General features: G+C 42.5%; 1 protein-coding gene across 12 annotated transcripts in view; it reads right to left on the bottom strand.

Moving 5' to 3' along the window:
- Nucleotides 1–4360: 4360 nt before the first annotated feature.
- TNRC6C (trinucleotide repeat containing adaptor 6C) overlaps nucleotides 4361–27580 on the bottom strand; it is a 99841-nt gene continuing 76621 nt past the window's right edge. For 7 of the 12 annotated variants that reach the window (XM_021535800.3, XM_021535802.3, XM_021535801.3 and 4 more), the window contains 13 exons: nucleotides 23956–24129; nucleotides 22568–22714; nucleotides 22018–22140; nucleotides 20617–20700; nucleotides 20062–20293; nucleotides 17701–17868; nucleotides 16459–16650; nucleotides 16190–16333; nucleotides 13368–13484; nucleotides 10967–11161; nucleotides 9625–9695; nucleotides 8765–8904; nucleotides 4361–7543 (listed from right to left, as the gene is read on the bottom strand). In XM_021535800.3, coding sequence (XP_021391475.2) covers nucleotides 7183–7543; nucleotides 8765–8904; nucleotides 9625–9695; nucleotides 10967–11161; nucleotides 13368–13484; nucleotides 16190–16333; nucleotides 16459–16650; nucleotides 17701–17868; nucleotides 20062–20293; nucleotides 20617–20700; nucleotides 22018–22140; nucleotides 22568–22714; nucleotides 23956–24129 — 2148 coding nt within the window. In that variant the 3' untranslated portion in view covers nucleotides 4361–7182. The remainder of the gene's footprint in view (nucleotides 7544–8764; nucleotides 8905–9624; nucleotides 9696–10966; nucleotides 11162–13367; nucleotides 13485–16189; nucleotides 16334–16458; nucleotides 16651–17700; nucleotides 17869–20061; nucleotides 20294–20616; nucleotides 20701–22017; nucleotides 22141–22567; nucleotides 22715–23955; nucleotides 24130–27580) is intronic. The other 5 variants (XM_021535803.3, XM_021535806.3, XM_021535805.3 and 2 more) reach the window with 3 other exon arrangements.

The raw sequence follows: 27580 nt of genomic DNA, 5'->3' as shown, positions 1-27580 counted from the left end.
CAGCAGCTCTTGTGACCACCAAGCCTTGCCACAGCAGCTCCTGTGGCCACCGAGCCCTGCGGCCCCTGACCTCTGCCACCACTGATCCCTGGTACTGCCGATCCCTGCTACCATCAATCCCCCGGGACCACCGACCCCTGGAACTACTGACCCCTCTCATCAATGACCCCTGCCACCACTGACCACAAGATCATCAATCCCCTATGACCACTGACCCGTGTGAGCACTGATCCTTGTGACCACCAGCCCCTCTGACCACCAGCCCCTGTGACAATTGGATCCTGTGACCACTGACACCTCTGACCACCGACCCCTGTGAAAACCAGCCCCTCTGACTGACCCCTGTGACTGCCACCCTCTGACCCTTGTGGCCAGAAGCCTCTGACCACTGCTGTGACCACTGATCCTTTTGACCACTGACCCCCGTGACTGCCAGCCAAGCGAGCCTCAGGCATGGGGCCACAGCAGATTTCTTCCCCGGACAGAACAGATTGCAGGAGCTCAGGGAACCACCCACTGCAGGGCTCGAAGTGTTTGCAAAGAGGATTTACAGTCCTCTGCCTTTTAATTGGCAGCTCAAAGCTCAGCATGCTGAGCTTTGCTTGACACAAAGGCTTTTCAAAATCAAGAGGCTCCAAGTGAGGAGCTCCAGCTGCTCTGCACACACCTGTGTTCATGCCCTGCATCCTTCAGGAGAGCTCTGATCCTGTAGCTCATGGTTGTGCCTTCATAGAACAGGGCTGCTGCAGAAAAAGAGAGGAAAAGTGGGGTTTGTTCCCTGGCACAAAGCTGTGCCTCGAGCTGTGAAGGGGCAGCTTCCCTACTGAGCCTCGGAGGGCAGAGTGGCTCCTGTGGCTGGGCAACACCACCAAAACATAAGTCTGCAGCCTGCCTGAATGTTTTCAACATAAAGGAAGAATAAATTCAGATAAATTAAGAAGTGGTCGAAGGATCCAGGAGGTGGAACAACAGAAAAATCACAGAGGAATCTGCCACAGCTGTGAATATTATCAAGACCATCCCTTGAACAAAATGAACATTTAAAATCATGAAGTATTAACTCAGGACAGACAGATGGGACACACACAGGAGTCAGCAGCCCCACAGGTAGGTCAAGGCACACCCCCTTTACTAACAACCACATTTATGGAAAGCAAAGCAGCTGATAATATTTTATACCATTTTAATAACCTTGAAATTGCACCGGGACCACGTTTCCATTTACAAGCGACTCGTTTCCAACGCATCAGACAGTAAAAAACAAACACGGGGGGCACACACAGGACAGAAATCATCTCCTCTCCATGGAGCATCCTCCCGGAGAGCGGGGCCGGCGCGGGCACCGCGGGCTGGGAGCTGGCACAGAAACCTGAGTGAGCCTTGTCCACAGGGCAGGGAAGGCACCTGGAGCCCTCCAGAACATGGGTGAGTCCATCCTCCCCGAGGAAAGCTCCAGCCGGGCTCTCTCCTGAATTGCAGGGTGTTCCTGGCAGAGGGCTCGGGTAAGGTTTGGCGGAGGTGACACAAGGACGTGGGGGTGACAGTCCTGGCACCCGCAGGGAGCTCCATGGGTGTCCTGGCTTGTAAGATCAGCATGGATTCTATTTGCCATCTGCTGGAGGTGGGGCAGGTTTCTTATCTCTTCCAAGAACAATGTCTCCCTCAGGGAGATATCTTCTGTTAATGGCCATTAATGACTCACTGCATGGCTGGGAAAGTTCCATCAGCCCATGGTGAGATGGTCCACCCAGAGGGAGGAGCCAAGCAGCTCTACCTGCATAAAATCAGCATTTTTGGGGCACCAGGGCAGCCCTTCACTGGATTCCCAGAGGAGCAGCTTCTTCTCTGCTGGGTCCCCAGAGGAAGACCAGGCCCATCTCCTCCATCCCCAGACCTCCAGAGAAAACTCCACCCTTCTCCAGATCCCCGCTCCAGCAGCATTTCATCTGCCACTCCAGGAGGAGCAGCCACCATTTCACTGGACTATTACCAACACTCTGACTCCTCAGGGTGTCAGGTTTCTGACTCTATCACTAGTTTTGTTTGCACTAATTACATTTTTTCTTTATTTAGTTTTTTCCTCGTAAAGAACTGTTATTCGCATTTGCATATCTTTGCCTGAGAGGCAATTTTGAAATCGTGGTAATTCAGAGGGAGGGGGTTTACCTTTTCCATTTCACAGGAGGCTCTTGCCTTCCTTCACAGACTCCTGTCTTGTCAAGCTAAGGCAATGGGTTAACTCCCGGTGCCGCGGGCGCTTCCAGCGCTGCCGCAGCCGCAGGGCGGGTGGCACCGGGCGGGTGGCCCCGGGTGGGTGGCACCGGGCGGGTGGCACTGGGCGGGTGGCACCGAGAGGTCCTCGAGCTCTGCAGAGCTGCCCGGGCCGGAGCGGGCATCCAGAGCATCCAGAGCATCCAGAGCATCCAGAGCATCCAGAGCAGCACAGCCAGACCAGGCTCAGCAGCAGCTCAGCTGCGACATCAGGGGATGCCCGGCTCACCTCAGGTCCACTGGCACAGGTGAGCATCACTCCATAGCTGCCCACAATCCAAACCCTAAAACGTTTTCCAATTATTTCCACACTCTTCCTACTCCAGTAATTCTTAACATATACAGATAGCCATATACATTTTTTTTGTTGTTTTTAATTAAAAAGCTCCTTCACATACACAATCATATATTGAATTAGCAAGAACAGTAATATATTTCTTGGAGAATAGCAAAACATCTGCTCTGCCAGTGCCACCCACGAACTAGACAAAGAACTAAGAAATGTGACAGTTTCAGACCGCTTAGGAAAGAGAAATTCTCTTGGCCTAAAGACAGGGAGCCATGCGGTGAAGGTGCCATGGAGAGCACAGCAGACACAATATACAGAAAAACACAAAGTGTTAAAAATGTTTTCTTGTAAAGATTCTGCAGCCAGAGGGTGAATCCTGATCATCAGGAGCTTTCTTTACAATTTAAGAAATACTGGATAGCATTGGAGCAGAAGAATGACACTGAAAAAAATAAAGAGCTACACAAACACTGCAAGATCGATTTTGGCCAGAAGCTGAAATTTCCTTTAATGTATCAGGAGGGGGTTTCTGTATTTTAAGAGTGCATCTGGTTGACAAATGTTGTTGCTGCCAATGTCATGGAAGAATAAAACATCTGACTCCATAAGGGACCTCAGTGTCTTGGCAGCAAAGCCCAGGGACACCAAAACTGAAAGCCCTCCTTGCCAAGGACAACATGCCCAACAAAACACAAATCCCAGAAAGAACCAAGAGAAGGAAAAGGCAACTCCCTTTTAAGTTTCATTACAAACACCTGGAAGAGAGAGAGAAAAAAAAAAAAAAAAAAAAAAAAAAGAGGTGGGAGGGGAAGCAGCTTCCAGTAAAAAAAGCTGTGTGATTTTGGGGCCAGCTCAATCATATTGGCAGAGAAGGCTCCAGACTGGGAGTTTTTGCTCTTTCCATTCCTGAAGTTACTCCCAAAGCTGGATTTGAGTATTTTAGCTGTATTACATCAGCCAGCACAACTCAGACCCAACTGGCCTCTGCTCTTTCCTATGGAATTCTGGCTCATGGACAATGCCAGTAACAGCGTGGGTGGTGCTCCAGGGCTGGAGTAACTCTCAGTATCCCCGCTGTTCATGCCAGATTCTCCTTCCCAAATGGATGAATGAGCTCCTCTGGACAAACTCACACTGGGGCCAGCCCTGCTGAGCATCACCCCCAGCACCAGCGGTCCCAGTGCCAGCGAGGGCTCAGGGCCTGGTCTGGGGGAGGCAGGAAAACCCAGGGAATGCAGCAAGGCTGGGATCTCTCCACAGACCCCCAGCCCTGCACCTCCTGTGCCCCAGTTGGCATCTCTGGGGTAAAATAACCTTCTAGTGGTGAACATCTTCCTAAACTCAAACCCTGCTAGGCCAAACATGGAAACATGTTGCTGTTTATCCCCTTTTTAGGGGCTATTTTTGACCTCAAAAAGATCAGTGAACTGGCATTTTATAGAAACATCCAGGGCCAGAAACTGGGGTGGAGCTGGGGGAGCCCCCAGCTTGGCTGAAGGTGGTACCAAAGGCAACTCCTGAGTTACTGAAGACATGGATAAATGAGAAAAAGCAGAATCTGAAGGCAAAAATGGGTTCTGCTGCTCCTGGATGAGATGTGCAAAGCATTGATGGAAAAGCTCATGAGTGTCACCAGCAGAGAGCAGAGGGGTGACCACGACAGGAGGGGTTTGCCTGTCTGTACACGGCATTCTCATTCAAAACTTAACTCCTTCCATGAAATAGCTTCACAGATTTAACAATATATATATATATATTTAGTATCCCCTGCATAAAAGAAAAATACACATTATTTCAACAGCCAAGAAAAAACTGCAATTTATTAAGTTTCAAAGAATCTTCGTACTCTTGAAAGCAACTTTCGGTGCATGTTCTTTTAACAATCACATTCTATGAGGAGAATTAACATTAAAAGCCACAATTGTTGGTTTTCTTTTTAATCTCAGAGTTACAGACATCTTTAATTCAAAAGGAAAGGCAAAAAAAAAAAAAAAGCCCCTAAAAACAAAACCCACCCATCCCCCCACCCCCAATCCCTCCAACAGAAATTTTCATTCCCAATTTGAAAATATCAGGAGTTTTTCTACAACTCAATGCTAAACTTCAGCATGGAAAATTGTATGTAAACACGCACATACACACATACATATTTTATATAAGTGTGTGTGTGTATATATATGTATATATAAAATATATATGTAGGAGGCGTGTAATGGCAATGAGATGCAATTACTCTGAGGAAAGGTTATTCAGCTAAATACACTACTAAAACTTGAGGAAAAAAAAAAAAAAACAAGTCTTGAACCCAGTTTGTGCATAGTTCATGATCCTCTATAAAACCAGCTTTTGTTAATTTGCAATCTTGCAGGACCCTTTAAATCTGATAAAACCATTAAAAAGCTAATCTTCCAAAAAAAAAAAAAAATGTAATGCACAAGTTTCCTGATCCAAGCAGGCAGGGAGCACAATGTTCATATAATTTTTAAAACATACTTGAAGTGTATGTTATTCCATTGTCTTTCTTCCTTTCAAAACAATCAAAAACATTGATCTTTTTTTAAACATAAAGCGATTTTTTAATATATAAAGCACTCTTCAAACATCTATTTCTTTTGAGTCCATTATTTGGTAAATATGTAACTGCTACACATTAGATTAGGTATTTTCTTCTTTCTTACTGTCTTTTTTTTTATTTTTATTTTGTTTTTTAATAATATCTTCAGTGCTAGGAGTTGGGTTTTAAAAATACATGAAATGGTGTGGAGTTGCTCCTCGGGAAACCCGGCTTTCCTGAGACATCTTCCACCATGTGCAAGATAGTGATCACAAAGTTTTCGCCACTTTGACGAAGAGGAGGAAAACAACAACAAAAATAGTACACAGCAATGGCCAAAGAAAAGGATAATACAACAACACTGTTCAATCCCAGAGCTCTGAAGTAGCATATCTTCATTCTGAAAATAGTTTTCTTTACGATGGAAGTCTTTTTTTTGTTTTGTTTTTTCTCTTTTTTTTTTTTTTTTTTAATTCCTTTTTTTATTTTAAAGTTTGAAGGAGAAAAAAAGGTCTGTAAACAGGTGGGAGCCAAAACTCCTGGCTCCTCCAAAAGCAGTCAAAACTTATGTCCAAGTGCTTGTTTCTGTTCCTGCTTGCAAGGGAACTATCAACTCTTTACAATTATCTATGGCCACAGTTCAACAAGAGTATTTTTTTTTTAAACTTTATATTCCGAATGGAAAAATGGTGCAATACTCCGGTAATAATTTTCTTGCATTAGTCCACAATAAAAAGCCGCTAAAGGTAGATATACATATTATTCTCCAGAGATACACACTGTAATTTTTAAAATGCAATAAGAGTCCTTGAGTAAACATTTACACATGAATTGTCGCCGGCCCCTTCTATCAGTTCCTTTCCTTTTTTTTTTTTCCTTTTTTTTTTTTTTTAAGTTTTTTTGTTTTTTGTGTGTTTTTACCATTACAGGATTAGCTACAAGAAGGGCTGCGGACACTCAGTGCAAAGTTAGAAGCTAATAACAATTAAACATTTGACCAATGAGCAAATAAAAAGCATATACTGAACCAAAGGAAAAAACTTCACACATTGAATTAAACCACACGTGGGCACACGCACGCACACACACACACACACACACACACACTCACACTCACATCTGTCCCAACATAAACATAGAGTCTGAACTTCTAAAAGACAAAATTCTTAGAGCCTGTTTTTTGTGTACTGATGCTGACCTGGAAGTGTAATAATTCAACTTAGAAAGTGTTCACATTTTGTTATTGGCCTGCTGGATTCAAGTATTTGCATGTTGATATGGTTTGTTGCTTTTTTTTTTTTAAGTATTTTTTTTTCTTTCTTTGTTGATTTTTTTTTTTTTTTTACTTTTTATATTTTTTGGGATTAAAAAAATGACATGAAAAAGTAATGAAACAAGGGTAATGTGCATAGGCAGATCCATGGGAGTAGTGGACACAGAGATACCCCAACCCTGCCCTCCCTCCCCCCCTCTCAACCTGTACAGTCCAGAGTTGCCACTCGGAATCGTCACTTTTCTGTACCAATGGTAAAATATCACACTTCACCCTTTCTGATTATTGGGTCCGCCTCTGTAATGTGCATAATAGTCACAGGCTCATTTAAATAGGCTTTCATTTCCCCTTCCCACCCCCCACAGTTGATAAAATAACCCTTTCCAGCCCAAATTCTGAAAAGTGCCCTTCATGATAGACCTATTTCTAAGCAGCTTTTATACTTGGTTTTGAAAAATCACAATACAAACATAAAAAGACGACACAAAACAAACAAACAAAAAAAAAAAGCCATGAAAAAAGTAAAACCTGTCATTAGCATGTGACACTGACCAAAGGAGCCCATACTGTTTCAGGAACAGTTCACAAGGACTTCTGCAGTTTCCGATTCAATATTGGACAGAGGTACTAAGGAGGGCTGCCAGTCTCATGGGTTAAAGCTGGATTCTTCATCAAGCCCGGGACTGGAAAGGGTTACCATTTTTTTTTTTTTTTAATTTTTTATAATTTTATTTTTTTTTTAAATTTTTTTTCGTTATCCTTTAGTGCTGATGATTGTTACTTCCGTTGTGTCTCCTAGATGGACTCCCCGCTGAGCAGATCCCCCGGCAGGAGGGTGTTGAGGGGCGTGGGGCTCCCGATGACTCTGCCGTCGTCGGTGCTGGGGGGTCCCCAAAGGCTGCTGGAGTATTGGGGCACCCCTCCCCACAGCAGGTCGCTGCTGCCCTTGCCCCCCAGGCACGGGGGGTTCCAGTGGCCGGCGTCGGGGCGCACCAGCCCGTGGGAGCTGCCCGAGGAGCCCAGGCGGCTCGGGGTGGATCCAGTGTTGGACTGCCAGCTGGAGGTGGGCGGCAGCGCCTGCCCCTGCGCCAGGAAACGGTTCACTTCTTCCTCACCAGCAAACTCCGCCAGGATGGTGGTGTTGCCCAGCACGCACCTGAGGGCATGAGCAACGTGTCAGGTGTGGGGTGTAAAGTGGGGGTTTTGGTGGCTGCTCTGGTGGGGAAGGCTGAAGGAATTGGGATTGGCCAGCCTGACCCAACCGCAGCATTCCAGTGCCTGAAGGAGCTTCCAGAGAATGTGGAGAGAGACTATGGACAAGGGGAATGGCTTCAGCCTGACACAGAGCAGGGTTAGATAAAATATTCTTTCCTGGGAGGGTGGCACAGGTGCCCAGAGCAGCTGTGGCTGCCCCTGGATCCCTGGAAGTGTCCAAGGACAGGCTGGACGGGGTTTGGAGCAGCCTGGGACAGTGAAAGGTGTCCTGCCCATGGCAGGGGTGGCACTGGATGAGCTTCAGCATCCTTCCCAACTTAAGCAATTCTGTGACAGAGATCCACCTTCCCCCAAGCTGCAATCAAGGTGAAAATTCCCACCACATCCACTCACTTCGAGCAATCCCTGTCTCTTCAACCAAGCCTGCTCTATCCTGTTTTCTATCCACCTTTCTACATCCACAAACATCCAAATCCACACATGTGGAGACCACCTGCTCTAACTGACATGTCCTGGAGCCTCAGTTCTCTTCAGGAATAAGGACAGAAGCTCTCCAGCCAAATGATGCTCCCACCGCCTCAGTACTTTCATTATGCTCATGCTACAACCTGTTGATAAAGGGAATTGCTTTCCAACTCTAAATACCCAAGTAATTCTCTTGAAGCATCACTCTCTGTATTCTTCATCCTGCCCAATGGCACTGATTTTACCACTTATGCCCTTATGCCAATTAGTCCCACTGATTTTAAAGCTCCTAAGAAGCAGATTTTGTTGTCATACACTTCTCTCATAACTCCTTTTGAAAAAAAAGGTGACCACCCTGAACATATTCCTTATTTAGCATTGCTTTACTCTCTATGTTTCTCTCTAAAGCTAAAACCTTGTCCTGTGCTCTCCCTGAACTTCCTTTGGAATCCTTATCAAGTCCTACAACTTCTTTGTGGCCTTACAGGTGACAAGTCTTAACTGAGGATATTATTTCTGCTGAGTAAAGTTTTCTAATGCCCTCTTGTTCAATATCTACCCCCAGTTAACTTTTTCCTCTCTCATTAGGTAATCTTGAAAATCAAGATTAAAGTAACTGTTGATCAGTTATGCATAAGAAAATATTTTCTGCGCTAGAACTGGCTTTGTAACAAAAGAAAAGGGAGCAGGAACATACATGTGCAGAGACTTCTGGGCCTTGGCTGCTTCCTCCTTGGAACTGTATCGGACCACAGCATTCCCTTGGGTCAGGTTCAAGTGGAATGTGATGAGAGGGCCGTGCTGCAAACACAGGGTCCGCAGTGTGGAGCCATCGATCTGGGAGGAGGCAAGGGCAGCAAAGGTTACCTGTGCTGTTGTCACCTTCCCTTAAATGCTTCATTAACAACTGCTTAAAAGCTAAAGAGTGAGTACAAGTGAAAGGAAAAATGAAGTACTGAATGACACACTTATTGCTGTCTTCATTGAGGGAGATATCCTGTCTTTTTAAGAATTCCCTATAGTCCAGAGCACAAATTTTATCCATTTAGGTTATACAAATTATATTTATTATTAGAAATCAATAGAAATCCAGAAATAAGTCAAAGGGAAAACACACTTCATGAATGTAATTAAATTTTCCCCAAGATTAATTTGGATGTCTGCATCCATGGCTTTGTGGCTTATGCTCCTCCTTTGGAATGACACCGTAGAGGACAAGTAGAGGACATGACAGACATAAGAGAAGAACCCAAAAAACCCATAGGAAAATCAGATTTTACATCTCTGTCTGTGCTTTACCACATCATTCACCTCCAAACTTACACACAAAGAAATGGTGCCCATTCAATGACTAATTACAGGCTTGAAAGTTCATACTTGATTTGACAGCACTTTGAAAACTTAACAAATTCCCTGTAGAAGACAGGTACTTGTGATAATGCAGGATACTTATTCTTCTTTCAAATGAAACAAATAGCTGAGGCTGCTGAATGTTGTTCTCATCATCTCTTGAATTCAAGAGTGTTTTCCTGCCCAGTTTTGTACAACTGCAGTTACCTGGGGGGTGAGGTTCCGAAGAACCAGCCAGCTGCTTGTTCTCCCTGAGCTGTCAGTACTCCATGCAGAACCTGCAACACAAATTCCACAGCAAAACATTTGATCAGTCTCTGGAGACTGCCTTACAGGCAAATGTATCTGGAATCACAACACACTAACAAGCCTCAGTGCTGCTGAAAACAAATCCTACAGCAGCTTCCTCACATCTTGATTTACTGCCTCCCTTGGAAGGGAAGGCTGCTGAATGAAAAGCTGCTCTTGTTACATTTCAAAGATCTGTGGCATTTTTCATACTCCCACGGTAACTATTAGGGAACCAAGAGATGCAGGTATGGCACTGCAACAAACTGGATCCTCAGGATGCATCAGAATTAATCTGGAAGACACATTTTAAAAGCAGTTCTGATGTCCAAGCTCAGATTGCTGCCTGCTAATAAAGATTTTTATAGCACTGCAGCACTCTGCTCTCTTGTCAATGACAGATTAATGTGTATGACTTATTCAAAACAGGTATTTCTGCACTGGCAGTGTCCTGATTCAAGATACAAGGACATAACCAACAAAACCTGCCCTAACAACCTCAGCCTGGTGGTAAGAAGCTGTATAAGCTTGATATTTATGAGTGGCATTTGAGAATCAGAGTGCATCCTGTGAGTGCTCCAGAGAGAATCCTGGGAGCAGCTTTATCTGCCCTTCCAGGTGGGGGTTTGGTGAAGAAACATTCAAAATAAATGGCAGGAAGAGGGGAGAACATTTAATTCTCAACTTAGTGTAAGCAGATTATTAAAACATCTTTGTAAAAAAGGACTAATATCTGCACATATATATTTATATCAATAGAGATATCTAAATATATATATATATATGTAGCCAGATCCATGGCTTCTCATATTTGTATTAAAGCAAACAAAGACAAATGAAAAAAGGGACCTGCATGAAAAAATTCAGGCATTCCCTGAGGGCCCTACAAATGCCATCATGTCCTAAATGCTTCACCTCCACGTGTTCCATATTAAATTCCATTAGCTCCTTTCGGAGTCTTAGATCACACCACAGAACAGGACACATGTTTGAAAGACATTTTTAGAAATTAAGGAACTGGGGAAAAAAATCCTAGTTGGGAGTTAAAGAAATTGGGCAATTTCTATGTAAAATCACTACCATGACCAGCTGAAAGATGCTTCATTTACAACCTATTCAAAGTGAAATTAAAACATACTAAAGGGGATGCACCCCCAGCACAGAACCACTCCAGCTGTGTTAAAGCTCTGGTTTCTGGAGCCTCACAGGCAGAGTAGAAGCAAACAGTGCTGAAAAGAAAGCAGAAGAGAGCTGTGAGTACCAGAGGAGTAAGAGCTGGTCCAGCCCAGGGGACTGGCACCCCACGTGGAGGATGGCTTGGTGTTGGTTAGGCCTGGAGGAGGTCTGGTCGGAGCTGTAGTGTTTCTGGGTACCTTCCAGAGTTCGTGGGACAGAGAGGCTTGGGTGTGAGAGATTGGGCCAGAGGACCACGTGGACTTGATGTCTGACAGTTTACCTGCAACAGAAAAACAGCACATTTGGGTGTTCCTCACTAATGGGCATCATGGGTGACATCCTCCCAGCTTCTCAGGAGGAAAAGAACAACTTTCTGTACCATACAGTGCTATAACCTACTTATTTTCAACCTACTTAAACCATCAGTACTCTTGTGTTTAGTGAACCTCACACTACCTGCGACATACAAGTTCCCTTTTGAAAATCTATTGTTTTCTTTTCTTGTAAAAGATGATACATGGAAAAAAGTCCAGAAAATGGATGTTGGTATTTGAAATCTGATTTCACCAAAATTATAATGAAACACTTCAAGATTGTCTCTCTCAAAGGTTTAACAGGACTTAAACACTTTTTCTTGCACAACTCATTTTACCTAATATAAAGAATTCAGTATATCCATATGTTCTTCTGATGCATTATTAAAATTCTAAAGATCAAAGACCAACAAAAAATTTATTTCTGAATATCTGAAGTAACCTATATTCTTTTTTCCAAGTATCTTTGAGAAAAACTAAGTCTTCAGAAGATCAGACCACATCACAACCCTTCACTCTTTGTAACTTTCTGCTGTTGCTTGTTCTTTCCCTGATCAGTTCTCAAACTCTTACTGCTGTTCCAGCCAATTCAAAGTTTTAAAAAACAACACAAACCCAAGCACAGCAGACATATTACAGCATTCAGTGGGCTGAATTATTAAATAATGGATAACAAAACAGATCTTCATTCACCTTTAGCCTTTCCTCCTGATACCAACACGTGCTGTGCAATTAGAGCCCAATTTCCCTGTCACAGCACAGTCCTGCTGTTACCAACACTGGCAGCTGGAATGGACTCACAGGGACACAATCCTGCATCTTCTGCCCCAGCAAATGATGCTGTGACTGTGCTGCCTTAATGTTTTAATGCTGATTGCAGAGAATAAGAAAATATTTGGTCTGATAAAGTGCAAGATGCAAAGATCTTGTGAATTTTTAAAAAAACTAGAACTGGCAGATTTAAGTATATACTGGAGCAGTGCTTTAAGACATCAGGCAGGCACTGAGAAATTTTATGAGTCCCAAAGCCAAATTTACCAGTTGCAAAATCCCAGACTCAGTTACATACACACACATTCCCCAAATTGCCTCCATTTATCTAAATCGTTTAACTCAATTATTTCATATTGAATCATAGCAATTTAAGTGAATGGGCAACCACTCTCCCATCTCCTGGCAAACTGTAGCAACAAAAATAATTTGACAATGACAATATTAATGAGTGTAAAATGGTGAGAAGAGAGGAGGAAGTCTGAGTTAGAGAGCTCAGAGCAGCCCAGCCTGTGATGGGGCACCCAATACAGGCACAGCACCACAGGCCAGGTGTTGCTATGTCACTGCTTCTCATGAGGGTAACACAAACATTAGATGACACTGCAAAAACAACAACAAAAAAAGGCAGCAAATAAAGCAGAAATGTATGGCAGATAAAGAAAAGCAGGCCACTCCCTTCTTTTCCTTTAACTGGAGGAAAACATCCCAAGCAAGTCGTTTTTGTTTTGCATCCTGCAGCCTTACCAGAGGCTGCAACTTCAGAGAAGTGGGTCAGCATTTTCTTATCTAATCCATCTATACAGCCCAACACAATTTTATAATGGGGCAAACTGCATATTTAGGCAACTACTTTGCAAGAAAAGTTCCCTTGTTTTGCAAAAAGAAGCTCCAGAATTTAGAGCTCAGTAAAGAAAATGGGGTAATTATTTAGCTCACCCACAAGCTCAGCCATATAGGGGAGCATCAGGCTTTGGCTTGACTACTAAAAGGCACTGAAGAGCCCCAAACCCAAGCCCCAGAGCCATGCAAAAAGTACCCCTTGGAGGCCCTACTGAAGCTTTTTCTGAGCTGAAGGTGTTTCACTTTTAACAGTGAGTATTTTCACACAAATTTCACATCAGCTCTTCCTGGAAAGGTCTGTTCTTGCTGAGGCCCTGGCCAGTGCTCATCCCCCAAAGATTTCGATGCCAGCACTGAGTGACACCAAGTGGAATAAATCCATTTTTTCCTCAGCACAATCCCAGGCTCACCATCCACCACTCCCCACCGCAGAGCTGCCACCTAGCACAGGGCTCCAAACCCACTTCTGCCTGGGGCAGCACTCCTGTGAGCACTGGGAGAACACTCCTAGGGCCTTTTCCTGGGAATGCAGAAGCTGTGGAAGCAGAAAGGCCGTACCTGCAATGCTAGGTGCAGATGCAATGCTGCTGAAAGAGCTACTGTAGCCGGAGGCACTAAGCGGCCAGGCACTCGATGAAGGCAGCGTGGCATTCTGAGATGATGTTGGGGATGACCCTGCAGAACCAGCAGAGAAGCAACTAAGAAAGATGGGCATAATGATGTTTGGTGTGACATAAGCAAATCTGTTATGTGCAAATACAAACCATGCAAGGCATTCTCCTTTACTTAGCCTGGTCTCTGAAGTCCAGGAATGAAATGTTGCTGGGAGAGTGATAAAGTGAGGCAGAAGGCTTTAGGAGGAAAGAGAAGAAAGCTGGCACAGGAACAATTGTAGTGCAGAAGGTAAATTCTGCATTTCCTTTAAGATACATGACTTTAAAAGTCAGTGTTAAAGTGTTTAGTCTCAGAGGAACAGGCTTCATTTACAAAGGTTCTCTGCCAGCTGACTTAGGCAATGGCAACTGTAGATGAACAGAGATGTGTATGATAAATTAACCTCTTACCACAGGTGATCTGTCCTAAATTACTCAAGGTAAACACTTCCCCTACATCCTAATGCCCACAAGTATCTTTAAATTTTTGCAGAGTTTCAGCAAAAGCAAGGATATATTTCAGCAATCTCTTCTCAAACTGATAACATAAATGAAATAGCACAAAACCACCTCAGTAAATCATTTACAATCTGAGCAGCTATCTAAGCACACGTACAATTTCCTTACTTGCAGCAAATGAAGGAAACTGAACATAAAATCAAAAATCTTCATTGCAACGACCAGGAGAGCTGGAAACACTCTCTCTAGCCACCAACAAAATTAAGTGTGCATCCTGGGTGACTTATCATTCCTGACACACAGAGATGGGATGTGATACTGAAACATCTTTACCTGACTAATAAAAACAGGTGAGCTCTGTAGCAAAGAGCACTGTGTTGAGGTAGAAGGGAGAAAGTAAAAGGATAATCTCATCCCTCACAGCTCAGTAACAAACTTGGGCTTTGTTTTCAATTGGAACAGCAGCCAACCAAACTTCACCTTAACCAGACTCCCTGTGCTGCAAGGGACACTGATGCTGACATCAGTTTCAAGCAACAGAACCCTCTATCAGGCTCTGTCTGGAAACAATCTATTTCCTAGGCAGGAACTATGGAATTACAGCAGATTCAAAGGCCCACAGAGCTGAAGATGGTCCTGATTCCTTGTGGCTACAACTCTCAGCTCATAGAAGCTCCAAAATTTCCTTAGTGAACAGGGAAAGCAAAAATCGCCCCTAAAGCTTAAGTTTTACTTGCTTTTAAGTGCACAGGGCAAGGACAGCACACCCCACAGCCTGACCCTCTACCTGGGGAGCAGCTCTGTCTGTCAGCACAAGCTCTGTGCTTCAGACTGCAGTTATACATGCATAAAGAACAGATTCTGCAACTATAGTTTTTATTAAAGTTCTGTTATTACCAAGCTAAAAAGCTACTGAGGAAAAGAAGCACACACTGACCCTCACAAGCACTGCTTTTCAGAAGGTCTGACCTCTTGAGGGACTCTTTACTTAGGCTAAGACCATCTCTGCTGACCCTCTCTAAGGAGAGGAGTGATTTCTTCATTCCACAGGCAGATTATGCACCAACAGAGCTAATTTCCTTCTCTAAAGCAGCAAGGCCTGTAGTGGATATCATCTGATTTTACAGGTTTAGGCTTCTGGCCTGAGGAGTATTTCTTGGGTGCACTGTATCTGAAGTGTCACTGAATTACATCTTACAGCTTTTCTTTTTACAACTTCAAACCTGCCCATCCCCTTGGAAGCACTTTGGAGTCATTAGAAGTTCATTCAACCTTACTCATTACCCAAATCCTTCACGTTTTAGCTGAAAGAAAGGCTTTTTCTTGCTAAGAGAGAACTAAAATCACTGCAGGCAATCAGCACTTTGGATTCCTTTCCCTCACGTTTCACAGCCCTTACCTGAGGTAACAATCCCAGAGCTGGACCCCCATTTCAAGGATAGCCCTGATTTACAATCTGTGCTGGTACCACAGATGTAACTGTTAAAACAAACCCCACATTTTTACTCCTGACAGGTCCTTCTGGACAGCCTGGTTATGCTATTCCTGTGCCAACTGCAGTGCTCTGGCAGAGTGCAGATAACTTGGCTATTCTGGCACTCAGATCACAATTAACCAAGCCACCTTTCCCTCGATCAACTTCCAGCACATGTAGCCAACAAACAGCATAGTCAAAATGCTTTCTTGTTTTATAGAATTCCCTTTGTATTCTGAAGTAAGCACTGCCAGGACAAAAGGAATGGAAAGAGCATTGGGAAATACTAGTTTACTAGTCAATTCCCAATTTTTTTCTGTTATGGTTTTGGAGATAAAGCAGTGCTAATTTATTTTGCTTATTGATCTTCTAACAAAGCTACAATTAATTAGTGTGCCAGAAGCCTGCTGTGTCAGCAACAACTGTGGAACATTTGTATTCAGTCTTCTGAGAATTTCACAAAGTGTATGGAGGAGGGTGGGCAGTGTGCAGAGCAAAATATTTTTCAAAACTTTGTGATACAGGTCAGAAAAACTTCCAGTGACTAAAGAAGTTTAAATTACATCTTACAGCCTTTTCCAATATAAAAGTATTTACATTCCCATGGAAAACAAGATACTTATTAATCCCTTCTTTTAAAACAATTCTTTCTGGATATTCAGTGACAGTCCTGAGCAGAAACATTATTAGATTAGGAGCACATGCAAAAAGTATATCTGTAACAAATGAGGTCAATAATTTTTTGGAAGAGAAAAGAGAGTGTGCACAGATGTGGAAGCAGTTTGTGTGTTTACCTCCACTCTTGAGCAGATAGCGATTCACATCCTGTATTGTGGTGTTTATGGTGGGCCCAGTTGGAACACTGCCAGGAGTAACATCGGGGTCATTTTCAGGATCAATATTCTGCAGTCCTTTCCATGGCACTCCTGGGTGAAACTCTGTTTCCAACACAACAAAGAGGGAAGTGTTTGAGGCTGTAACTCTCCAAAGCCGCTGCGCATCGGAAGGACTCAACGAGGTGTTTGAGGGACACCAGCCCAAGAGCAGCTTTGCACCGAGTTACCTGGTGGCCAGTTGATGCTGGAGCCATTGGAAATCTTATCAGTATCGGATTTGGCACGTGACCAGCTGTGAGGAACAGCTACGGGCGGGCTGGCAGGAGACTCGCTGTTCTGGATCAGATCATAGCGGCCGTAGGAGTCATCGAGGGAGGACTTTCCCGGAGGACCAATACTCAAACCTCCAGGGATAGCACCTGCAAGCAGTGAAATGGGAATTGGGGGTTTGGAATATCAGCAGGATGTATTTTGTTATTATTTGCCTTTTTTTTTTTCTTTCTGTATTACAGAGATAAAAAGAAATCTAAAATGCAAACACAGTAAGCCAAGCTTAATGGCATCTCGGGGATTACAGCTGAAAGACACATTGCTGGTACAATCTAGACACTCAAGTTAAAGAATTCTGCATTAAATTTCTGCCAAAAAGAGACTGAGTAATTCAAATCATCACACTGTTGGTAAATAGGAACTTGCTGATACAGCATACCAAGGAATATCCCTCATCTCAACCTGCCCCAGGCATTCAGTGCTGACAGCATGGATGATTTGAAATGGCTGTTCTCATGTTATTACAAACTATCAAACAACAATTTGGCATCAGTAGTGCAGCTACTTGCAGAATAAAAAACTGCTGCTAAAAAGAAGTAATTCATGCTGCTCAGAATAAAATCCAGGATATAATAAAGTTAACAGAGCCCCATGTTCTAACAGAATAAATTTGATACAGGAAATAACTGGTTCAGGATACTGGAGGCATTAGGGATAAGGGTGTTCAAACAGATTAGCAATCACTTCTGGAAAAGTACGAAGTTTTTGCCCCCAACTCTAGACTGAATAACTATGTAATCCATCATACCTTTGTACAGGGAGAGGTTGATGATACTGGAAAAATTGTGAGAGAAAGCCAATGTAAAGTTTTTTTGGATTGAAGGTATGCAGGTCGGGAATAAGGGGAAGATTGTGGGACTTGTTTTGCCAACACTAAAGGCTTGTTTTACTTGAACTCCATGTTCTCAGCAACAAAATTCAACACATGAGAAAAACATTCCTATACTGCATGCAGGGATTGACAGCTGCAAGCCCTTCATTGCAGAAATCACCTATAAAATCTCACGGGCTCAGAGGTGCTCGGTACCAACCATTTGTGAGCACTTACACAAGAAAGGAACAAAAGGGAAATAATTCCAATTGCACTGTGGCTGGAATCACCAAAAGCCAGGCAGGCAGGGAGTGCCAGGGGACATTACCGTGCTTGCTGGAGTTCTGGTCAAGAGAAGAAGCAGCACTAGACAGATTATCCATTGAGTTGGGGTGTGTCCACTGAGGAAGGCGAGACTGGGACTGAGAAGTGTCCTTCACTGACAAACCACCAGTAATGTCCATGTTATTTACATTCATGTTCGGGTTCAGTCCAGCTGGGGGGGAAAGAGATTCTTAGATATCCATCATATACTGAGGGAAAGAAAAGCTGGGTTTGAAATCCAGCCACAGGAATTACTCAATGCACATTTTCAAGAACTTTTGCTTTTACGGAACACCAATAAAACTCCCATGAATTCAGAAAAAGTTAAAACCTTGCTAAAAAGTGGGGAAAACAAGAAGTAGGGATAATATTTTAAAGCTGTCAGTGTTTCTGCTTGCAGTCTCCTCACTTGTCTCAGAAGAATGCACTGGAATGTTGAGTTTAAACCACTTTGCACCATTCTATGGCTAAGCCAAAATATTCCTAATGTGTTCCCAGCACCCTCCAACGATGTCTGCCACTTTGTTTTGCTAAAAATCCCCCTAAAAAAGGAACCAATTAAAGGTCAGACAAACAGCTGCTGTTTATGAGAGCAGCTTATGCACTAACTGGGCTTCTATTTTGTATACACAGAACAGAATCCCTCAGACTGTTATTAAGGGAATAATTCTGAAATGCTTCTGTGACATGAATCTGGGTATTTCTTGATATATAATCCTGAATGTTAGCAGATCACAGAAAGCTGAGATATCATAAGAACCTCTCAGACTTAGGCCTTTAATTCACAAGTTTTTTTGCATTCTAATGCTCCCAGCCACAACAGCTCACCACAGCAGTCAGAATTACCTTCTTAACTGCTGCATGGCAGATAAAGCTTGGCAATACTATTGTATTCAGCATAAAGAGAGTCACAAAGAGATTAAATTAATTCCTTTATGTCAGAAAGGAAGTCTGTAGCATACATCAAATGATCACACAGCAAACAGGTCTGAAAAGTTGCTCTGTTCATTCTGTATCCAGGCCTAATCAATTATTTTGACCTCAATTATATTTGACAGATCTATGTCTCACCTACCACAAAATGCTGGTGAGGATTTCAGGAACTTCCTAGGTAATTTATTCCAGTACCCTGATTAAGCCAGGTGATCCTTAATGTCTAACTAGATCTTTTAATAAACTTAAGTCTATTACCTCTTGCATTAGGAAATGCAAAAAAAGTCTTCCTAGCTCTCCTTTACATTTTTGAAGATTCTTGCATGTCTCTTAAATCTTCTCCTTAGACTACTGAGCAGAGGAATTCACTTCTTGCTTACCAGTTGTGTTTTTGAAACGTTTAATCACCTCCACTACAATCTTTCTGCATTCCTTCAAACTGATCCACATATTTCTTGAAATACATTGCCCAAAACTGATGTCTCACCAGTGCTGATTACAGCAGAAAGATGACTTTGCACAGCTTTTACCAGACGATACTCCTGTTTATCAGTATCACATTTGTGAATTTTATAACATGACGCTGTTTATATTTAGTTCATAAACAACAACATACATAAGCAGTTAATTAGGCAAATTTGTTCTGATATTTGTAGGCAGAATACAGGAGAGTAGGTACATGGGCATGATTTTGTTCTGTGATTTCAGTGCTATTTAATATATAAACAAACAAATGTATAGATATAAAATATTATAATTATATATATTTTTCTCCCTCAATATCTATATATCTATATCTATATCTATATATATATATAGAGAGAGAGAGAGAGATTAGAGAGTGTCATGGTTTGACACGGAAAAAAAATTTTTCCAGAAGGAAGAAGTCAATTTAGATATTGACCAATTAAAAGTGGACACGTCTCTGAGAACACAGAAGGATTAAAAGCAGAATTCCCAGCGCCATGTGTAACACAGAAGCACAGGATGTGGCAGCTGTATTTCCTAAGGGGTCTGTGGCACAAAAGAAACTCTGTCTCCCTCAATAAACTAAATATCAATTATCTAAAAAATAAAAACCTAATTAGAGTCCAAATTGTGTCTCACTGTAGTTTATTAAGTAGTAAAAAGAAGAATACTTTACAAAGTTTTTTCATTTTAATCTTTATATAATTTTTTTTCCTTTCTTTTTTCTTTTATAATAGTAGCTTAATAAAGTTTTTTTTTCCTATTATTAAACTTAAGCCTACTTTCCTCTCAATTACATTTCACAACATTCATTTTAAAAAAATCACATTTTCATAGAAGCGCTGGCATTATGCCAGCGTCAAACCATAACAGAGATATATAAATATCTGTGTTTGTTACACTGTGGAGCAAAATCTTGAGGTGTGAATGAAGGAGATGGAGTCCCTGTGTGGAGGACACTCACCAAGAGGGTAAGGAGCAAAGGTGTTCGGTGAAGACTGTTGCTCTTTGGTCTGCAGGTCAGGAAGGCCGGGAGCCTGGGGATGGGGTGAAAAGCTATCCATGGCTGATTTGCCTGCAGAGGGGTGCAAAGATAGATGTGGAGGGGGAGGCTGCTGCTTCATGAGCAGGGCCTGGGCCAGCTGGCGCTGGTGCTGCTGGATCTGCTGCTGCATGTTATTGATTGTACGTGCAACCTGCAGGGAGAGAGCCAACAAACACCCGTCAGTGCTCAATGCACAGGAACACACTGCATTTCTCTGCCTTTCTCACACTGACACAACACACTGCACCCCCTTACAGGTACAAACTGGCTGAAGAGCTTTCCTCCAGCAAGGCTGTGGATCAGCTTTATTTTTTATTTTATTTTTACTCAGCACCTTCCCTGTCCAGACCTCAAGCCACGCATTGCATTCCTGATTTAAGGATGCTTTAGCTGCTTTGCTGCAATGTCACTGAGCCTCTCCAAGCTACTGAAAGCAAACCCTAAAGCAGAGATTGAGCTGGCAGGGACACCTACTTGCTGCTCCTGTTGTCTCATGGGTCCGGAAACGTTACGCTGAGCCTGTAACATCTGCTGCTGGATTTGTAAACGTTGGTACGCCTGTGGGGACAGGGACAGTCAGACACAGCACACACAGCAAGCTCAACACGCTGCCTTCGACTGCTCTGCTGCACCACAGCACAGAAAAAGCCAGCACTGCAGCGGTCTGAAAACACTCCACGAAGCAACAGTAATAATCCTGCTGCAAATGCATTTTATAGTGCATTTATTTAAGTCCCATGTTCATTTTTTAAAAAGAAACAACTAATAAGTGCACATGGCAAAAAGTGTTCATTAAAAATAGGAACCTACTTTTCTTCTGAAATAACTGTAACATAATGCAAAAATTAAAATTGAAGTTTATGATATCATATAAATAGTATAAATACCAATTGTTATTTCTGGTTTGGCCATTTTGAGTTCTGCCAACACTTTCTAGTTAAATCACTTGTGCTGCTTTATTCCTGAAAAAAAAATCTGCATTTTTCAAGTAGCTGGCTCGGCAGCAAATTCTTTTGCAAGGTAAGTTGCTCTGAAACACTTTGATGAACTCATCAACATTTTGATGAATTCAAAATCCAAAGGAATTCTGTACAGGTATTTTTCAAGTAGCTGGGTACTGTTCAATTATTTTGAGAATAATGTTGTGCTCCTCAAAGCTAGAGAAAATAATCAGAAATGAGTAATAGTATCAAACCCTAAATAAAAGAGTTTGACTAGAACACTGAGATCAGTAACTGAACTAATCTGCCATCTGTGATTTTATGTTTAACCCTAGCCAATATTGAGTTCACAGTATCTCTTTTTAAAATACTCTTAAATTTCAACTATTTTCATATGTATTAAAAGTACAGATGTAAAATTTGCAAGCACAGCAAAAGTACACAGAAGAAAGCAGTTTTTATCACATGGCATGTTTAATATACACTCCATTAATTACAGGAAATTCACCCTACACTTTATTTTTCAGTGAGGCAAGTTAAGAAGTTCTGTAGGTAACTCAGGTGACCAGCACTGCCAAGATTTCTGTTTCTTTTGTGACACATGTGTCCAGTTTAATCTTTCTACTGACATGTAACACACAGGCCAGTGCTGCTTGAGAACACACTGTGTTATTCACACCAGTATGAAGACAGCTGATTTTTAGTTCCACTGATCAGCTGTAAAGGATAATTATTCCACAAATGATTATTTATAAAGCCTGAGGCAGAAAAAAAAAAAAGACTGTGTTTCTTGAAAAAGAAACTTTACCAAAGAAATCAGCAGCTGATTGTTTTGAAAATCTGTCGTGTCATTTAAAAATTTAGTCAGTCTCTTATTTTATCTTCATGCCTTCAATTCTGATTTAGAGCTTATCTGGCACGTCTTTTAACTCACCAGCTGCAGCTGATAGAGCTGGTTCAACATCGTCATATGCTGAGGATTATTAATTGGCGAGGTTAACTGTGCAGGGCTGAGACCAATGTTTTTTGCTGCAAACTGCAAAAGCTGTGCTTGAACCTAAAGAAGAGAAGAGTGTTAAGCACTGTAGATTTAACAGTAGTAACTGTGTGAGCCATTAGTAAGAGTCACATCAGCTGGAAAATGTTGTTATCACCAGAAGTAATATAATGAACTATCAAAAAAATTAGGAAGAGGCTCTAATAAAATCATAATAACCGTACTCAAGTGTCCATTGATAAAAAAGAGATGAGAACAAACACCTCAGAAACACCATTGTGCAAAAAGGAGCAGGAGAAAGTGTTCTCAGAGGTAATTATATGATATGCATGTGAGAACACCTCAGCCGTGCCACATCTTCCTGCCTAGGAAACAAATAACACAGACACAGCCAGGCAGCAGTGGCTGCAGAGCCTCAGGAGCACGACAGAGCACATGGGAAGAGTTCCAGGGAAAGGGAAAACACAGCAGTGAGGTGTTGTCTGACCTGAGGGGATAGAAACTGAGGCACTTGAGCACGAAGACTAGGCTGGGATGAATTAAGAGGTTGCACTGGCGGTTGCTGCGGCTGTTGCATGGTCCTGGCTTGTGCTGCTCCGCTATTGCCAAACATACCCAGATTGCCACTCGGTATCTGCAGCAGGACAAGTGACACAGGCACTTAGTGACACCCTCAGCACATCACCTGCGTGTTACTTGTCTCTGCAGGCTTTATTCTTAGTGATTATGACAGGTACGAATCAAGAGACCAGCACATATAAAGGTTAGAATTGGGCAGGGCAAATATTGCCATGTACCCAACATCCTAAGCCTCCAAAACTTTGTAGAGTTGCCTGGACAAAAGGCAGCTGAAGTTGAAGATGGCTTTTATAAAGATGCAGAACCCTAGAGGGTCACAAGATGAGCAATCAAAAGTACTTGCCAAAAATGTTGGTATTTGCATAGCAAGGGACAGGAGAATGGAGGCATTAAACTCACAGTAACCCCATCCTCCAGCTGGCTAAGCAGTTTTTTTACTTAGGCATTTTACAAAGCCACCGATAATGGACATGCTATTAGTGGAGACTGCTTTGGAAAAATGTGCTTAATGGGCTGCAAGTGCTGGACAAGTATTGCCTTAAGAAAACTGACTTTAAAAGAATATACATAATAAAGAGCCACAACAGAATGATGAAGTTTTTCTGTGTTGTTATTTCGTATCTTTGCTAGGACTTCAGTTTGATGGCAAAAATAACTTTGTCATAATCAACAGTACTTAATGGCTTCTCACTCTCATGGTGGCTTATCAATTACCAACCCCCTTCATCTCCTCTCCTTTTCTTTCCCTGTCAGCCTGTTCTACACAGGGGCCAGAACACCCCCTTAATGGGATGCTCTGCGTGTCCCAGGTGCTGAAAGCCCAGTTTCTTTCTTGCCACCTGTTAAAACTCTGAGATGCCTTGACACTTGGGGCAGGAATAAAACAGCCCCCATCACATCTCCCCCATCTCATCACAGAGTAATTACACCATTCATGAAAGATGAATTGGAGCAATCTCCCTGCTTTACAGTCTGGAACAATTAGCAGTGCCTCAAGAAAAAGAGATTTCTCATTAATGAGAGCCACACCAGGGTTCAGGGGTATAAATCCACAACACTACAGTTTCTTCTGGATGGATATGTGTCATCAGCAGGATAATTACAACTACACAGTTCTTTTATGTCCTGTTAGGTGAAATGTTTACACAGTAGGTAGCTCCTTGTCTGATATTTCACATGAACAAAGCTGTTGCACTTGCAGTTTAAACCACCTTTTCCTGGGGAAGAGGCTGACAGGCACTAGCAGCTACTCCAAGAGAGCCAAATTCCCCTCGGGATCTCCCCCAACAGCCTTACCTGTCTAGAAGAATTCAAGTTTTGCATGCCCAGCCCTGAGGCAATCCCGCCCAGGGTCTGATTAGGGAGTGCACTGTTTGAAAGGGGGAGCTTCAGGCTTGGTGAAGGCAAAAATGGTGAAGTAGTGGGCTCTTCCACTAGGCCGCCATCCTGATTGGAGAAAGAAAGGGTGAGCTGTGTGCGGTGCCAGGAGCCCACGGCCACACCACAGACCCATGGAGACACGGAGGGGTGTGGATGAGTAAAAAACATATATAAAAAAAGGGATGAATAACAGGGAATGGAAAGCATGGAGTGAAGGGAGAAGAAAGAGAGAAAAAGGATTAAGGTACTGTTTTTGGTAGCGTTGTTGTAGTTAATCCCCAAATGCACAATCACCCTCACCCATCTTTCCAGAGGAAAGGAAGGATTTTAGCAGCTGACTGCAGAGCTATCATGTGGCCCTTGCCTCCTCCCCACTTAGGTTTTCTCCTTTCTTCTCACCCAGACTGAAAGGTGGAAGGGGACAGGCCCAGCACATTTCAGGGAAGCTCCTGTGTCTGTCTGGAAAACTCCAGCAGCAGAGCACAAACATAAACCAGCACTTTAACAAACCCAAAACTTGGGAAAGGCCACATCAGCTTATTTGAACCCAGTCTGGATTTGGTTCCACATCATAGCTCTGCTCTTAAAAAAACCATTTTTTGCATTAATCCCCCTTCCTAACAGAGACACACAAGCCTCTTTTAATATTCACATAGCGCTGAGTTATTAATACCCCACTCTGAAACATTACACTGAAGGCAGCCAATGAACACAAACCATCACAGCCAGTAATGACAATATCAGCTGGGCAGCCTTCCTGAACATCCCCAGGAGGAGGCAGATTTTAGCAAGGCAGGAGGAGCCCTCTCTGCTAACTGGGCTGTGAGGAACCACAGCTGAGTGTGGATCTGATGCACAGGAGGCAGCCCCCACGGGGATGCAAACAGCAAGGCAGAAAATAAAATAAATTAGAGAACCTCCAATCAAACAGGTAGATCTCTGCTGTGTTTCAGTGTGGCACTGAGTTCTATCTCAAACTGTGCTTTGATGTCTGGGAAGCCTGTGGTAAAGCATGATCAAATAACACTGTGTACAAAGTAGGGCTCCAAAAAAAACAGGCAGAGAGAAAAAGCTTTAATTTGTAATGTGCTGGGTTGGTGTTTTTCAGGCGGTATGATCATTGTAAGGAAAGGTTTTTTTAAAGCTATGAGGAGCTAGGTTATTTAAACCAATAAATTCAATACCCCAAAAGACTCTGAGATACTGGTGAACCTCCTTTGTTGAAAAAGAAGCCCAGTCTGCTTGCCACATACCCAAACAGATGAGCTAATGCAGCAAGCATGCTCAGTGAATTATAAGTTTTAAGTTAATCCTGAAAAATGCATTTTCTACAGCTCTCCTTTGATGCAAAGGAAAAGTTTCTTTACTATCAGGCAAAGTGACACTTGACATCCTATCTGACTATCCTCCGGGGGACACTGACATTTCTAATGATACCCCCAAGGCCTTTCAGCTTCAGATATTTTACATTCTACTGGACATCAGTCACACTCCACAAACAACTGCAGCTTGCATGACAGTAACAGGTTCAAGGATTTCTCTTTAGATCACAGACACATGTTTACAATTCTACCCTTCCCCCTTCAAAGTGAAAATAATTTCAAGCTCGGTGCTCGTTCTCCCCTTCAGATGCCATTGTTCCCTATGTGAACAGACCTACTGACCATAAAAGACCCTCCCTGCCCCCAAATTTATTCAAGTCTTGCCTTACTGACATTATTTTTTCTCAATTTGGAAATAGGCAGTGCCAAGGATGGTGAAGGACAAGCCACACTGGAGACCAAGGCATTTCATTTCCAGACTCCTTCACAAGTGTGTTCCTTGGCTGAATTACAGCAAATGGCTTTGTGTAAGCTTATGACATTTTATTCATGTTCACCTGGTTGTATTTTATTTAATTTGAACTTGTTGCACTGTGCTGCATTAATCTGTGCTCTATAACTGAACTAAAATCAATTCATTTAACATGAAGTATTTTAGCTGGTCAAATTAAAGCACCCTTTAGCCATTTTCAAGTCAGACTAGAGGACAATTTTACTGCTCACAGTGGTTTCTGACCCATTATTTCTCAGGATCTTTTATGTAATCATTGTTTCCTGAAGAACAATCTTTTCTATCTAACCTTTCCTCTTCAGTTATTTTCTTACAAACTTATGTTACACTTCTTCCTCAGGCTACTCAATTAAAAATTGTATCATCACATTAATGCTGAATCCAGAACTGCTTTTGACTTTTTTGAAGGGACTTGACACACCCATGAAATCCTACTGGAAGCACTGTTTTCTACTACAGCTATCTAACACTAAGCACCACACTGGTGTTTTTTAGGATTTTGGGAAGTCTCTCACAATAGTCTCACATATCGAATGTGACAGAATGCAAGTGGAATTACTCAAAGGTTTTTAGTCTTATGAGATATGAACAGTTTAGCAGAGGATGCCTGGACACTTTGGCAGTCACCTGCCAACAACTGCCACTTCATGAATCAAAATGTCTCAACAGGCAGATGAGAGGCTGATAAATCTGCCAGATTCTTTGTATAAAGACAAAATCAGTTACAGAAGTAGCTGGCAGAAAATACAGATTGACTTCTTAAAAAATAAGATTGAAAAAAAATCCTTTCCTAAAAAAGGAAGTTAAAGTAATAAGATCTCATCTAAAAAATGTTATCTTCAAATCAAATTAGGCAAAAGAAACCTGGAGGAAATGCAATACTCAAAAGAAATGCTCATCATACAAGGAGTGATGAAAATGGTTTCAGTCACTGGATCACAGGTGGCAGAGAAGGAGAAAAGAATTTAAAAGATAACTTTAAAATCCTAGTGATCATTATTTATTTGTGACATCTAAAGAAAGTTTCTCCATATTAATACAATATCCTCCTTGTTGTTCCAGAGATGAAAACCAATCACAGTCCCCTGGGCTCAGGATGAGGCTGAAAACAGACAATAAACACTAAGCTCAAATCAGAAACAAGGAAAAGGTCTAGTCAGAAGATTTTTGGAAGAACAGGATTGCAGCTAAGAGGCATCAAGGCTTGTAGACCTGGATTTTGCAGTAGTAGAGAAGAGGAGCTGATCACTGACTGTGAGGGTAGGGGGAAGGACACTTCATTTGCAAGGTGAGGATTTCCGTGTCCCAAGCCAAACTCTATACTTGAATAAAAGATCCCTTCTCTAGGCTTATTATTGGTATTTTAAGGATGTTTCCAAGAAAATCTGTTTTTTTACAGATCTGATGGCTCCAGAAGGCACCAGGTAACATCTTCAAGAAAACCTGACACCTAAGCACAGCACGCCTGCCACCAAGTGTGACATAATGTGGTTGAGATCACTTATCAGGGCTGCATTTTTATTCCCTCAAGGCCACTGGATATTCACCCCTGTCCTTTTATGGTGCTACAGGTCAAGATAACATCCTGAGAAATAATAAATTAACAAAGCACCGAGTGCTGCTGAAGATTGACTCAGTGTGACATGGAATAAAGAGCACCTGCAGCAAGCAGAGAAAGCAAACACTCAGAGGTGATGTTGAATTGCAC

This window comes from Lonchura striata, chromosome 19 (genome assembly GCF_046129695.1).
Source record: "Lonchura striata isolate bLonStr1 chromosome 19, bLonStr1.mat, whole genome shotgun sequence".
NCBI classification, from domain to species: domain Eukaryota; kingdom Metazoa; phylum Chordata; class Aves; order Passeriformes; family Estrildidae; genus Lonchura; species Lonchura striata.
Note: the sequence above shows the minus strand (reverse complement) of the source record. Positions and strands in the feature narration are given on the sequence as shown.